This window comes from Lagenorhynchus albirostris, chromosome 15 (genome assembly GCF_949774975.1).
Source record: "Lagenorhynchus albirostris chromosome 15, mLagAlb1.1, whole genome shotgun sequence".
In the NCBI taxonomy this organism is placed as follows: Eukaryota; Metazoa; Chordata; class Mammalia; order Artiodactyla; family Delphinidae; genus Lagenorhynchus; species Lagenorhynchus albirostris.
In genome coordinates, this window is record NC_083109.1 from 42,617,566 (window position 1) to 42,633,772 (window position 16,207).

At 37.8% G+C, this 16,207-nt stretch overlaps 1 protein-coding gene and 1 pseudogene across 1 annotated transcript in view; one reads left to right on the forward strand and one right to left on the reverse strand.

The window, feature by feature from the left end:
- The window catches only part of MACROD2 (mono-ADP ribosylhydrolase 2), a 1,952,988-nt gene that overhangs the window by 1,879,449 nt on the left and 57,332 nt on the right, over positions 1 to 16,207 (forward strand). Inside the window, exons 14-15 of the mRNA XM_060124328.1 lie at positions 10,655 to 10,729; positions 10,983 to 11,075. Coding sequence (XP_059980311.1) covers positions 10,655 to 10,729; positions 10,983 to 11,075 — 168 coding nt within the window. The remainder of the gene's footprint in view (positions 1 to 10,654; positions 10,730 to 10,982; positions 11,076 to 16,207) is intronic.
- On the reverse strand, positions 1,560 to 8,245 carry LOC132505493 (tigger transposable element-derived protein 1-like; annotated as a pseudogene).

The following is a 16,207-nucleotide window of genomic DNA, read 5'->3' on the forward strand; positions in this document are numbered from 1 at the left end:
TGCAAAAGATGGGACGGAAATAAAAAGACAGTACAACAGAATAGCTGCTGACCGTGGATTCTAAACACAGAGAAAATGTATGTTTCAAGAATAAAGGTTAATTAAGAACATTTTGGACCAAACAAAGCAAACTTCACCACCAAAAAATTCTGGTGTTCTTCAGGTGGGACATTGATCCCAGAAAAAAGATCAAAGATGAAGGAAAGAATTAAAAGCAAGGTAAATAGTAATTGTTGGATAAATGTAAATGAGTATTGATGGTACAAATTAATAATGATGACTGTAATAATAATGTACTATGGGAGTTAAGAGATGCTTAGAATTAAAATAGGGAACTCTGCTCAATATTATGTAACAACCTAAATGGGAAAAGAATTTGAAAAAGACTAGATACACGTATATGTATAACTGAATGACTTTGCTGTACACCTGAAACTAACACAACATTGTTAATCAACTATACTACAATATAAACTAAAAAGTTTAAAACATAAAAATAAAATCTCTGTAAAAAAATTAATAAAATAAAATATACCATAATAATGCCGTTTATTGGGATGAGTTAAATTAAAGTATGCTAATGTTTTTCCATTGTCATGGAGAATAAAAGCACCAATTCATATTAAAATTTGGTAAGTCTCAGTGATGCCTGAGAGTCAGGAAGTGAGGTGAGGCCTGTGGTTGTCCCTGCTGACTGTCTGGAGAGACTTTCCAGGCTACAGTGCACAGCCCAGCAGACTCCCTGAGTTGAGGACACAGAGCTGACAGTCCTAGAAGGCCAAGCATCTAGTGTTTCCAGGGCAGAGTCCTGGAGAGGAGAGAGCTCCACACAAGGAACGCTCTAGAGACCTACAGAGGGAATCCCTCAAGTCGTTAGCTGAGTATTGATCTGCGCATGCATAACAGGCTGGGTAAAGAACATTAAAGGACTTGAGGGAATGATACCTGGAGTTTGCATGGGGCTGAGAGGAGTGCCTGTTCCCACCAGGCAGACTGGAAAACCTAAAACCTCAAGAGGGCTCAGAAAGGGTTTACCTCAATAGTGGAGCAAAACTAGCAATTCACTAAGTGCTGCTCTTGTCCTCTGCAAGCCAGCTTATAAACAAGACTTAAAAGGATCAAACTGTTTCTGAATAATTTAACTGATCCTAGAATGAAACTGAAGAACATTTATAGAAATAGAAACATACCTCACATCCAACAGAGTAATCAACAAAATTACCAGACATGAAAAGAAGTATTGGAAGACAAATCATGCAGCTCTTGTGTTCCTGCATGTTTTATGAGCAGAGGCCCTTACTGCCTTTGTTTTGGCCAATCTTTTCAAGGGTGTTTGTACAAGCACACCCTTGTACAACCCACCCTTGTGGGTTCTGTTCCAGACCACTGAAATAAAGCAGAGACTGCAATAAAGCAAGTCACATGAATTTTTTGGTTTCCCAGTGCGTATAAAAGTTATGTTTACAATATACTGTAGTCTATTAAGTGTGCAATAGCATTATGTCTAAAAAATCAATACACACACCTTAATTGTAAAAAGATCTTATTGCTAGAAAATGCTAACTATCATCTGAGTCTCCAGGGAGTCGTGATCTTTCTGCTGGGGGAGGGTCTTGCCTGTATGCTGATGGCTGCTGACTGATCAGGGTGGTGGTTGCTGAAGTTCGGGGCGGCTGTGGCAGTTTCTTAAAATTAAGACAGCAGTGACATTTTCCACATCATTGACTCTTCCTTCCATGAACGATTTCTCTGTAGCATACAGTTCTGTTTGATAGCATTTTACCCACAGTAGAACTTCTTTCAACATTGGAGTCGATCCTCTCAAACCCTGCCACTGCTTTCTTAACTAAGTTTATGTAATGTGTCTAAACCCTTTGCTGTCATTTCAACAATCTTCACAGCATTCACCAGAATTAGATTCCGTCTCAAGAAACCACTTTCGGGCTTCCCTGGTGGCGCAGTGGTTGAGAGTCCGCCTGCTGATGCAGGGGACACGGGTTCGTGCCCCGGTCCGGGAGGATCCCACATGCCGCGGAGCGGCTGGGCCCGTAAGCCGTGGCCGCTGAGCCTGCGCGTCTGGAGCCTGTGCTCCGCAACGGGAGAGGCCACAACAGTGAGAGGCCCGCGTACCGCAAAAAAAAAAAAAAAAAAGAAAGAAAGAAAGAAACCACTTTCTTTGCTTTTCCATAAGAAGTAACTCCTCATCTGTGAAGGTTTGATCCTGAAATTGTTGCAATTCAATCACATGTTCAGCCTCCACTTCTAATTCTAGTTCGCTTGCTATTTCTACCACATCTGCAGTTACTTCCTCCACTGAAGTCTTGAACCCCTCAAAGTCATCCATGAGGGTTGGAATCAACTTCTTCCAAATTCCTGTTAATGTTCACATTTTGACCACTTCCCATGAATCATGAATGTCCCTAATGGCTTCTCAAATGGTGAATCCTTTCCAGAAGGTTTTCAATTTATTTTGCCCAGATCCAACAGAGAACTAACTATCTATGGCAGCTACAGCCTTATGAAATGTATTTCTTAAATAATGGGATTTGAAAGCTAAAATTGCTCCTTGACCCATGGGCTGCAGAATGGATATTTTGTTAGCAGGCATGAAAACAACATTAATCTCATTGCACATCTCCCTCAGAGCTCTTGGGTGACCAAATTCATTGTCAATGAGCAGTAACATTTTGAAAGGAATCTTTTTTTCTGAGCAGTAGGTCTCAACAGTGGGCTTGAAATATTCAGTAAAGCATGTTGTGAATAGATGTGCTGTCATCCAGGCTTTGTTGTTCCATTTGTAGAGCACAGGAAGAGTAGACTGAACATAATTCTGAAGGGTCCTAGGATTTGGGGGAAGGCAAATGAGCATTGGCTTCAACTTAAAGTCACCATCTGCATTAGCCCCTAACAAGAGAGTCAGGCTGACCTTTGAAGCTTTGAAGCCAGGCATTGACTTCTCCTATCTAGCTATAAAAGTCCTAAATGGCATCTTCTTCCAATAGAAGGCTGTTTCTTCTGCATTGAAAAGCTGTTTTTAGTGTAGCCACCTTCATTAATAATCTTAGCTAGATCTCTGGGTAACTTACTGCAGCTTCTACATTAGCACTCGCTCCTTACCTTGTACTTTTATGTTATGGAGGTGAATTTTTTTTTCTTAAACCTCATGAACCAACCTCTGCTAGCTTCAAACTTTTCTTCTGCAGCTTCCTCACCTCTCTCAGCCTTCATAGAATTGAAGAGAGTTAGGGCCTTGCCCTGGATTAGGCTTTGAAATAAGGGAATGTTGTGGCTGGTTTGATCTTCTATCCAGACCACTAAAACTTTCTCCATATCAGCAACAAGCCTGTTCCGCTTTCTTATTATTCATGTGTTTATTGGAGAATCACTTTTAATTTCCTTCAAGAACTTTTCCTTTGCCTTCGTAACTTAGCTAACTGCTTAGTGCGAGAGGCCTAGCTTTCAGCCTGTCTTAGTTTTTGACACGCCTTCCTCACTAAGCTTAATCATTTCTAGTTTCTGATTTAAAGTGAGAGACGTGTGACTCTTCCTTTTACTTGAACACTCAGAGTCTGTTGTAGGGTTATTAAATGGCCTACTTGACAAGACACAGGAAAGTATGACCTATAGGAGAAGAGATATCAATTAATAGAAATCAATCCAGAAGTGGCACAGATGGGGTAATAATATGAAAGCGCATGTTAAAAATTATTAATTGTGTTCCACATCTTCAAGAAGCTAAAAGAAGGATCACCATGTTCATTAGAAACATGGAAGATATAAAAAGACCCAAATTGAATTTCTAAAGATTCAATTCACTCTGTTGAGTGTCTGAGATGAAAATTATACTTGACAGGAATAATGGCATATTAGACAGTGCAGAAGAAAAGATTAGTGAATTTGAAGATATAGCTATAGAAACTATCCAGATTCAAACACAGAGAGAATAAATGACTGAAGGAAATGAAAAGAGCATCAGTGAGCCATGGAACAACTTCAAGAGTGATTCCAAATACAATAATCAAGAACTGGAATCTCTCAAGGAAGGCATGGGAAAGGGAGACAGAAAAAAATATTTGAAGTAATAGTTGCTGAAATTTTTCAGAAACTTTATGAAAACTATGAACTCACATATATAAGAAGTTCTATGACCCCAAAGCACAAGAAACATAAAGAAAATTATACTTAAGCAAATCACAATCAACTTGCTCAACACCAGTGATAAACAGAAAAATCTCAAAAACAATCAGATGAAAAAGACAAGTTACATACAGAGAAACAAATATAAGGATGAAGCAGATGTCTCATCAGAAACTACAAACTACAATTACAGGCAAAAATACGGATGACTCTCACAAGCTTTATATTAAACTAAAGAATGTACAAAAAAGCATGTATATTGTACAAGTTCATCTATGTCAACTTTGAAAAGCAGGAAAAATAACTAATATTTAGAAAGATGTGCTTAAGCAGTGAAATGGTAAAGAGAATGTAGGTAGTGATTACTATGACAGTCAGGGTGTTGGTTGAACTTGGGTGACTGGGGAGGAGATACTGATTGAGCTGTGAGCTGGGCTTCTGGGCTGGATAGTTATCATAAGAATGTATAGTTTTTCTACCTGCTTTTGGTTATTTAATTGAGCTCTGCATATCATTTGTGTACTTTATGTATGTCATATTTTGATACAAGAGTTAAAAGAGGAAGAAAGAAAGGGAGGAAATAAGGAAGGAAATAAGAGAGAGAGTAAAGAAAGAAAATTTCAGTAGCAGAGTTTGTAAAACAAAGACTCTAGTGGGGAGCAGGGAGGGTTGCAGCCAATGCTGACTTCAATAAAGATAATAAAAAACTAAAAATCCTGCTGTGCTATGGGTTCTGACAATATAAGTTAGGTTTAAGAATAACTTTGAGGGACTTCCCTGGTGGCACAGTGGTTAAGAATCCGCCTGCCAATGCAGGAGACGCTGGTTCAAGCCCTGGTCCGGGAAGATCCCACATATTGTGGAGCAACTAAGCCCGTGTGCCACAACTAGTGAGCCTGTGCTCTAGAGCCCACAAGCCACAACTACTGAAGCCCACGTGCCACAACCGCTGAAGCCCACGCACATAGAGCCCGTGCTCCACAACAGGAAAAGCCACCGCAATGAGAAGCCCGCACACCGCAATGAAGATTAGCCCCTGCTCGCCGCAACTAGAGAAAGCCCGTGTGCGGCGATGAAGACCCAATGCAGCCAAAAATTTAAAAATAAATAAATGAATTAATTTCAATAAAATAGTAAAGCTTTAAAAATGCAAAGTTAGAAAAAAAGTATATTTGGGAAATGAGCATCAAAAGAAAACATGGAAAACTATGTTAGAATCTCTCCGGTTAGAATTTTAGCAAAAAATCTCAAGTGAGAAAGAGTTGGTCATTTTATATCAATAAAAATTTAAATCTCTGATTAAATATAACAATGATGGGTTTTTATGTGTCAGATGATATAGAAAGATACAATATGAATAAAATCCAATTGAGAAGGAGATGGGGAATTCACAGATATGATATTATCAGTCAATGACAGAATCAATATAGTAAAATTGACATGGAATCTTTGAAAAATGTGATTAACAGTGTAGTCCTACTGGAGGGATGGGCAGGCTGATCAATGAAACAGAACAAAGAATTTGGAAATAGACCCCAGCAGATCTGAGATTTCAGTACATATTCAGGCTGACATTTTAAAGACAGATGACTCAGTAAATGTCATTAAGACAACTATTTGGCCATTTGGAAAAATAAACTGAATCCCAATCTCATTCCTTATGCCAATTTAAATTCCAAAAGGAGCAAAGATAAAATGTAAAACTGAAACTACAAAAATACTAGACTAAAAGAACCAAAGGTATATCTTTTTTATTTTGAAATAAAGACTGCTTTTTGAAATGTGAATATATACAGACACATGATTGTATGCTTATGTATTATAAAATACATGCACATACATATATATCTGTACTATGTGTGTTCATATGTCCATATATGTCATAAAAGAGTAAAGTGGGACTTCCCTGGTGGCGCAGTGGTTGAGAGTCCGCCTGCTGATGCAGGAGACACGGGTTCGTGCCCGGTCTGGGAAGATCCCACATGCCGCGGAGCGGCTGGGCCCGTGAGCCATGGCGACTGAGCCTGCGCGTCCAGAGCCTGTGCTCCGCAACGGGAGAGGCCACAACAGTGAGAGGCCCGTGTACCGCAAAAAAAAAAAAAAAAAAAAAAAAAAAAAAAAGAAGATTAAAGAGTAAAGTGGCTAAATCTGAATATATAAATTTTGACATGAAAAATAAAGGTTGTAATCAAATTCTAAAGAAAAACTGTTAGGAAAAGTATTCTCAGCCTAAATGACAAAGAATTAATTTTCTTATTACAAAAATAAAGACTTCATAAATCAATAAGAAAAAAAAGTAACCCAAGAGGAAAATGGGCAAAGGACTCACAATTCACAAAAGAAGAAATACAGTCATTATAAACATGAAGAGATGACCTATCTCTTCATTTCTTGAAGAGACGCAAATAAAACATGATTTCAGTGTCTTCTCCTTTTGAATATCAGATGTTTAATAAGTAGGATTGAAAATACACAGAACTGGTATGAAGAGGGTATCCAGACATGCTCACACACCATTGGTGGGTGATTAAAGGGCACAACCTCCTCATTAGCAATTTTGACAAAATGTAATAAAAGGGTAAAATGTTTACACTTTGATCCAAAAATTATGCTTTAAGAATTTATCTTAAAGTAACATCTACCAAAAGTAGAGAGGTATGTATTCACAAAAATGTTCATTGCAGTACTGTGTTCGTTGGCAAAAATTTTTTTAAAAAGGGAACATCCAAAAATATGCCCATAACATGGAATATAATGCATCTTATAAGATTTCTGAAGAAATTGTAATGACAGTGTAAGCTGCCTATAAAAATGTAAACTAGAAAAGCAAGAATCAAAGTGTAAATTCATTTCAATGCCAGGATACATTTATATATTTCTGTAAATTGTGTATGTATGTGCGTATATAAGTGTGTGTGTATAGTTACATATTTTTTATATTCAGACATACACAAAGGCACACACTTATATACAGATAAATATATTTGTATACATATATATACATGCGTGCATATGTACATACACACGTACAAAAGAACGATAGCAGTTTACAGTATTAACAGTGGCAATCCCTTAGTTGTAAAATTATTCATACTTCTCAATATTTGTAAGTATTTTTAAGTGTTTCTATAAGAAAACTGACTTTCTTTTGTAACTACAAAAAAGAATAATCATAGAAATAATTTACATTAGGAAAGTAAATTTTATTGGCCCTAGGAAACTCTGAGGATAGCTTAGAAGATAATCAAATTCACACTAACCTAGGTTTAACTTTACTCTTAATCTGGGGTATTTTTAGACAAGCAGAACTTTGAATAATAGCAGCAATCAAGTTGCAAGCTTAACAAAAGGACATAATTTCTATTATCTTTAAGAGAAGCATCAAAGAAACAAAGTCTTTGTTCTTAAGAAGATCTGAGCATCTAATAACCTATACACAACAAAACTATATTGTTGTTGCTATTGTTTAGAAACAGCCCATTTATGAAGTGAGTTTAAGTTTATCCTCCTCTAGAAATGTTTAATTCCAGACTGATGTTCCCAGACCGATTTTTATGCAAATTAATTAAAGCATTAGCTTGAGCCAAACTTAATTACCAGGCCTCCAAGAAACAATCATGTGATCTGTTTCTAAAGAAAAGTGAAAGGATTTTTGGATTATCTATTCTAATGGTCCCCTCCCATTAGTATGGCTGATTGAGTTCACTGTATAAAAAATATACATATAAACTGTGGGATCCTTTATGCTCTTTTGTTTCTTCTTCCAGGCGGGATTAGGGCAAAGGACAGTGGGTGGAATTCAACCAGACTGAATGTAGAGAGGCAAACATAAAGCGTGCCCCCATGGGGTCAATAAAGCAGGATGGAATGTGGTATTTCTGAGAGGCTGGAGAGAAAGGCAGATGGGCTGAGTCATCATTAACACACAGCAGGCCTGGGTGCAGGGCCCCGTGCTCACACATACCTCCTCCATACAATATGCCAAATCCTGGCGTGGCTCAGGCATGAGCAAGTATGAGCATTCTTGGATTTCAAAGCTGAGAACCTCCTTGCTTTCCCTATTTTTCACGAACTTAATTTCAGGAAAATGAGAAAAAAATATATGCATTTTCGTTTCAAGAGAAGATTGCCAAAATATGTAGAGCACACAGGTAAAAACAGGTGAAGAGTGAAAAGGGCGGGGAGAGGAATATTCCAAAAGAGCTTGGCCGTGGCCTCTTATCCTCAAAGTGAATTGCCAGACCTTACTGGGAGGTGAGAAAATCCCTGGTATTCATTAAAGCCTTAGGCTACCACCCCATGTGGTCCCACCCAATCTGCGGTGCCCCAGGCCCTGGTGAATTGCGATCTTCCTATTCCTGATGGAATTCCTCTGAGAATGTATGGAATGGGGCACTGAGACTGGAGACACACTGCAGTAAAGTGGCTGCTTCTACCCTCCGAATGCCCTGGTCTTCCCCGTCACTGTACAAAGTCAGATCACAGATAATGAGTTAAGGTCCCAGCAATGACTGGGAGGCGGTGCGATGGTCAGTTCCCCATCAACAGTGATAGAGAATGAGGCTCACTCAAAACAGTGAAGGTTCCCTCCACGTCATCCTCCCAGTAAACAAATGTCAGGGATGACTAGAAACTTTACCAGGAGACATATCCTTATATAATGCCAAAGATAGAGGGAATCTAAGATAGTATCTAGTTTCTTGGCCTTTTTTTCTAAAGATAATAAAATTGAAGCCCAAAGAGGTTGTGATTTGCCTAAAACATTCAATTCTTCTTCCAAGGTTCTTTGCAATAAATATAGTATATGAAGCGTCTAGTAGCCTTAGTGCTTTGTTGCCAAAGGTACAATAGGAAGCAAGTTACAGACCCTAACTACTATTTAGAGACATTGATGAATACTATAACAGAGGGCCAATTAAATGGACATTTTGGGATCACTCCTTATTAGTAGGTGCTGGGAAGAGAAATGAATAAAACAGTATTTATCTTCACAGTGCTCATACCCTGATAAGGGAAACAAACACAGATACAGCTATGTTACAGTGTGATGAGGAGAATAATAAACAGGTGAATGGGCAAAGGGACTCAATATGCAAAGATGTGATCACTTCTATATAGTACCCAGAGGTGAAAAGGATGGAAATGGGTTTTGGGGGGAAGATTTTGCATGGCTTTCTGCTCCATATAAAGACTTTTGTGACAAGTAGTATCACAACATAGTCTAAAGAATAAAGGGCACAATTGGAATTCTCATACATTTCTGGTGGCACTATAAAATGGAATAAACTCTTCAGAACACTGTTTTTTCAGGAACTAGTAAAGCTAAACATGTGTGTTGCCTGTTACTTAACAGTCTCACTCCTGTGTTTATACCCAAGTGATATGAGTACATATGTCCATCAAAAGACATGTACAAGAATGTTTTTAGCAATGTTATTCATTTAGCCCCAAACTGAAACATATTCCAACAATGGAAGAATATACGTCAGTGAGAAAGAATGGACAATTGATGCATGTGGTGACTAGGATTAATCTTACAGAAAACAAGTATAAATAGTAAGATACAAAATAGCACACACTGTATATTCTGTTTATATGGGCTGGGTACATATACTTGTCTCACAGGAGCCAGTGCAGGTCACATGGTCACAGGCAGGAAATGAGGATCCTTTTACAGAAGTAGAGACAACTTGGAACAATGATACATCTCCCCCAGGGACAGACCCAGACAAAGAGCCCAAACACGTCTGCTTCACCTTCGCGCCTGTAACCTCTGGCTCTGGAATTTTTTTTTTTTTAATTCAACAGTTAAATATCCTTAGCATAAAATCTTTCATTAAAATGATGCAAAGTGGACAGATTTCAATTTCTTCTCTTAGCACTTAAATGTTCTAGACACCACAGGGGAGAGGAGGAGAACCCAGGGGGTGCAAAAGTAAAACTATTCCTAGATAATCAGCCTTGGAGTAATCAAGAGCTAGCTGAATTCTCTCCTGACTTTTGTTATATTTAGTAGGTGTTTTATGAGAACGGTTGAGCTGTTAGGTGACCCCCATCCCTGTGTGCTCACATTACTAAAGTTTTATTATGCTCTCTTGATAGAAGAATGAAAGTACAAGCAGTGTTTTAATTTTCTAGGAATCCTCAAGATGGGAAATATCTATATAATAAAGGGAAATTGGATGCAACCCCTGCAACCCAGAAATTATTTAAAATTTCAAAACAGCCAGGTTGTATCCATTGATGTTCAGTGTATTTATAAGCTAAATATTAATTATACTAGTCAGTTCAAAGAAAAGTTTTTTGCCTACATTATCTGGATATTTCTCATAAAATACTTGATATAATTTTGATGATTTGCAAAATGACATCTTCACCCTCCACTTTGGTTCAAAACTGTTGTCTGCCTCTCCAGGCATGATCAAAGCCTGGTTTCTGAAATGTTTGCCTTTTTAAACCAGGAATAAAGCTATGGTCATGCATATCACATTTATTTTTCAATCACTGTTCTTAACAGGACAAAAGAATGATTCAATGAAGAATGAAATAAACATTGAGGCAGAGTCCCAGAGCTCATATATGGAAACAGAAGGTATTGAAACCAGAATATATTGTTATCTGAGAATGACGTGAAACTGTGGATCATGACTTCTATATATACTGGTGTGTATGAGTGGGGTGCGTGTATGCTTTCAGCAGTGATCACTAGACAGTGGCGGTAGTGTTCTGCTTTGTATGCCCGTTGAAACTTGGAGGGGAAAAAAGAACTTGGTGCTTTAGTCACTGTTTTCTCAATGATTCCAACTAAAACATCCCTGAGTATCCTTCTGTCTCATTCTATTTAGAGCTTTCATTGAACCAAGAAGATATCACGATCTTGGAGCAGCAAGAAGTGATTCCACTAACAGATGACCAAGAAGGAAAAGAAGGTGAAAAAGGTAGGACTGCCCTTAAATTAACCCATCAAGTATAAGAGTTTCTTTGGATTCCTGCCTAGAATTCAACCATCAGGGTTATCCTCATGAAACTGCAGTCTGTCAAGGGGCAAAATGAACATTTCTTTAATTCTAAACCTACTTTTGAAAGTAGAATAAAATCCAGAAGTAGTAAAAGAAGATACTTGTAACAGTTTTCATCCTTTCAAAGAATATGAAGATGTTTTTATTATTCATTTTGATTCGATTTTTAAAAATCACAGTTTTGAGAAAGCCTCTAAGAAATAGAAATTATGGACTAGGCAGATAAAAGTCCTAGAAAATCTGAAATGGCTTTAAAACAAATAGATTAACCATTTTGTATTGATTTCATTCTGTCATCCTTCATATGGTAGTGACGAATTTGTGTAAAATAAGCACATTATATGAACCTTCTAAATTATGTTTGTCCACTAATATTAGGGTACAATTATATTGAATACTGTTTAAAAAAATAAGTGAGCATTATAATGATTTCAGAGGACATAAGAAGAATGAACACTTGGTAAATTTTAAAGCAGCCTTTGGGGCAAGAAGTCAATATATTAAAGGTAAACATTTTTAAAAGTCTTTAAAAAATTATCAAAGAAATTTATTATTTATTAAAGAACTTAAAGAATTTCATTTTTCAATATAAAGCAATCTCTTAAAAGGAGGTAAAATGTGAAATAAAAAAGGAGAGCATTTATCTCTTCTGCTGTATCATAAATCATACTGGTCTTAAAATGTGTTTGCAAAGTAGTTATAGAGTAATAACTTGACAGGCCTTGTTCACAGAACACAGTGATCAATTTTGTTTTCAAATGAAAACACAGACATGATCTCAATTGTGAAATCAGGTCAATAGTAAGTACAGCTTCCAAATTATGAACTCTTTTTGGCAGCTGCGTTGATACAGTTTAATTACTCAGTCATGTTAGTGATTCTGACATCCTGTTTTAATTTCCACTGCATTTAGAGCACAATATTCTTCTATATCTATGCCTCTAATGACCTTTTCTCTAATTGTAAATCCTAGTTCAGCTTCATGACACCATGTTCCTGGCAAGTCAAGTAAATGGTATATTTGGAGAATTTTATGTCTGACGATGATAATAGAAAATTGATACAACCCTTACTTGAAATACAGATACATGGCCTTGCTCCTTTGTTACTGACCACCAGTTCATATTCCCCTCTCACAGAGAAGCCAAACAAACTGAAACATCAGAGTTTTGAGCAGAGAAAGGTTTATCAAGGGCCGTGAATGGGTGGCTCTTGTTCAAAACATTCCAAACTCCCTGAAGGGTTTCAGCAAAGCATTTTTAAAGGCCAGAGAGGGAGGGGCGTCCAAGGGTCTGTGATCAGCTGCTGCACAATTCTCTGATTGGTTGATGGTGAGGTAACAGGGCAGTGTGTCGCTGGGAGTTAACATTATCAGTCCTTAGGCTCCAGAAGGTCTGGGGGCTACACGCTCATGATCAGCAAGTAGTTAATTTCTTCCCTTTGGTGGTGGTTTTTAGCATCTGAAAAAGTAAGGAAATATGCATGAGATAGTCTTATCTGGGTACTTCACAGTTGAGCTACAGAGGAGGATATGGGGAGGGGTCTGTTCCAGGAAGTCCCCTTAGGGTCTTGCTTGGTTATACATTCAGTTGTACTTGTAAAATATAAAATAGAGAATATTGCATCTGCCTGCTTAATTTCTCTATAGCAGAAATTATTTACTTTGTACGTTGTGCCTCAGGACATGCAAATGAGGAACATCAAACAACTGGTACATTGTCCTCTTTTTAACTTGACCTACAAGGGAGAAAGCTCCTGTTCAGCACAGGTTGACTTGTCATCCTTCTCCCAGTGGCTTCTCCAGCATGTAGGACTCCTCTAGTTACTGAAGAGTTCAATTCTCCCTCGTAGGGATGCCAATCCTCTTCTGCAAATGGAGAAATGGCATGTGGGAAAGAAGTAAGATCAAATTCCGCTACTTGTAGCAACTTTTTTTAAATTAATTAATTTATTTATTTGTTTTATTGGCTGCGTTGGGTCTTCATTGCTGCGCGCAGGCCCTCTCTAGCTGCAGCCAGCGAGGGCTACTCTTCGTTGCGGTGCGCTGGCTTCCCATTGCGGTGGCTTCTCCCGCTGCGGGGCACAGGCTCCAGGCGTGTGGGCTTCAGTAGTTGTGGCTCGTGGGCTCCAGAGCACAGGCCCAGCAGCTGAGGTACACAAGCTCAGTTGCTCCGTGGTATGTGGGCTCCTCCCGGACCGGAGCTTGAGCCCGTGTGCCCCACACTAGCAGGAGGACTCCTAACCACTGCACCACCAGGGAAGCCTCTTGCTTGTAGCAACTTTGAAGTTGAATTTCTTTGTTTAAAATTTGACTTTTCACTGTCGGAGAGTAATAATGCTTATGGGCTTGAATTAACTGAGTTTTCCTTTCTTTACCAGAGATAATTAACTTGGCCCTGCCTTGAATATTTCTGTTTAAATTTGAAATAACTTAAAATTAACCACCTTTATCATCTTATTCGTTGCTTCAAAGTAAGAGTTAAAAGCTATTCTCTTACATATAAAGAAAGTAACCAAAGAAAAAGGGAGCAATGTAGATTTGGGGTGCACTACAGCAGCCCTGCCCCCCACTGACAAACTGGATGACCTGGGGCAGATTATTTAATTTTTCAATGCCTCAGTTTCCTCATCTGTAAGAGGGTGATGACAGATATGCTTGTGATGAAACTTTAATGAGTAAAGTGATGTAAAGCAATTCCAACCATACCTGACACATAGAAAGCACACCTTAAGTGTTTAGTACTTATCATAATTGGATAAATTGATGACAAAATCAAGAGAATCCACATGTGGAGTTCCCCAAGTCCATTCCTAACTATTTTGAAGCCATAAAAATTTCATATAGTCTACATTATCCTTCAGCAGCAAATTTTTCTGCCCATTTTGTTTTCAGTACCATCTCCTGCAGGCTGTTTCAACATGTATATTTAATACAGAAAGATAGAACAATTAATGAAAGGTGAGGTGGGAGACATTTCTGTATATTGAGAAAATTTTTTTTTTGGTTAAGATTTCAATCTTCTGTTTGAGAAATGCTGATTCAACCATAATTTTTATTTTTAAAAGAAGATGCCATTGATTTATTGATTTATAGATCCACAGAATAAAAGTAGTCATTGAATGTTCTTTTCTTTTGTTTCCTATAGTTACTGAAGAGTTTTGTTTGAAAATATTTTGAGAACATAGCTCCAGGGTTTGTGTATATTCACAGTGTGTCTTAGTGGAAAGTTGCATACACACATTAAGAGCTACTCTTATCTGCAAAAAAAAAAAAAAAAACAAATGAGTACTCTGTTAAATTTGTAGGGATATTCTTTACAGCCTTAGAAATATTGGTTCTCTTTTGAGAATCTTTCTAAGGAGACAGAAAGTGGTTCCTTTCAAAAAATTCCAGACCAGGAAAAATGTATAACCTTTTTGTCTCATTTCACAGCATTCTATATAAGATTAGAAAATGTTGATAATCTTTAGGATATGTCTTCGATGGCTCCCAGGTGTATGGGCACAGATGTTGTAACATTAAGTTTGGAAGTTAGCTCTACCAAAATATGGGTTTTGAAGAGAAGAGAAAATATTCAGCAGAAGTTCATGCTGATAAAATTACACAATAGCACAATGGACATTTCCCTAGGAGACGTGAAATACAGAAATTTCAGCAGGCATAAAGTGCACATAGGGCAGCTTTTCTCATATAGCCACATTGCCTCTTCCTAAATGAGTCCGGTTTTATGCTTTCCCAGCAGGATCTGCAGCACATAGGAAACCCAGTAAAATAACATCATTTAGGTTAGTAACCAAATAGGAAAGTAATCTTATAGGTGATCTCCTCTAAAAAGATCTCATGTTTTAGCATAAAATATGACTTTAGCCAGCATTAAAATGTTTTTTCTGAAGATTTCTATTTCTAGTGGAATTTAGAAATAGTTCATATAAAATCTTCACTAGATCAACATTGTATCATTATTATATCACATAATTTTAACTTATGTTTCTTAGAAATATATTGGACTTCCCAAGTGTTGTACAGAATGCATGCATTCCAATTATTTTTCTTGGATCCAGCAATAAGTATAATATGGAATAAAAATCCTTTATCTTGGGCTGATCAAAATGTTGATGGAGATTTAAAGTATATTATGGTATAAGGTCTTCTTGGAAAAAGATGGATATTGACAGGCATGCAAGTAGGAAGTGAAGTGTAAATCAGCAACAAGTATAAATTATCACGTCCTTTGGCTCATGTTTTGGCCTCTGACGAGCAGGACCATGAGACTAAGTGTGCAGAGAACCATGGCTTCTTGCTCTGGCTATGTGGTTTCTGGCAATTCTTTACCTTTTATAAATTCCAGTTTCTGGGGTAGTAAAATGAGGGGCATGAACTCAATAATGCAGGGATGAGACTGTCCGATTTTATAAACTTTCTTGGAAGGCCAGCTCTGAAGAACCACATTCTTGATGAAACAAGGGGTGATGAGATGGGAGCCAGTGGTCATCAATACACTGAGAAAGCTGAAACTGTAGGTTTTACTCAGTTTTATTCATTGTATCCTATTGATAAAAATGCAGAGGGACTCTAGACCAGACAAAAAGATCAGCCAGACTAACTTCTTTTATTTCAGGACTTAACCAATAATTGGACAGCTAGTGATTCCCGGAAGATACTTTAAATGGGATAAACGTGCCCTTTAGCTCAAATTAGGTTGACCCACAAACTCTGCTCAGAACCAGGCTAGATTTACATCACCCATCTTTTTTAGTCCCCATGAGAAACTTCTTTTCTTGTAGTTCCTCTGGTCACTGTTTTCATCTTTCAGTGAACACAGAGTGAACCACTTTCTCTTCTGCTCCTACTAATCAAATCCCTTAGGGTTTTATTTTGTCTTCAAGACACCACTACACAGCCCTTGGTGTTTTCCATTATTGATGGGATTCTTACATCACTGACACAGCCCTTTCCCCTCTACTTGAAAATCAGCCTCCACACCAGCAATGCAGCAACAACACAAACACACGTTCAGGCTTTCATACTCCAGTCTGTGTGCTTTGCTATG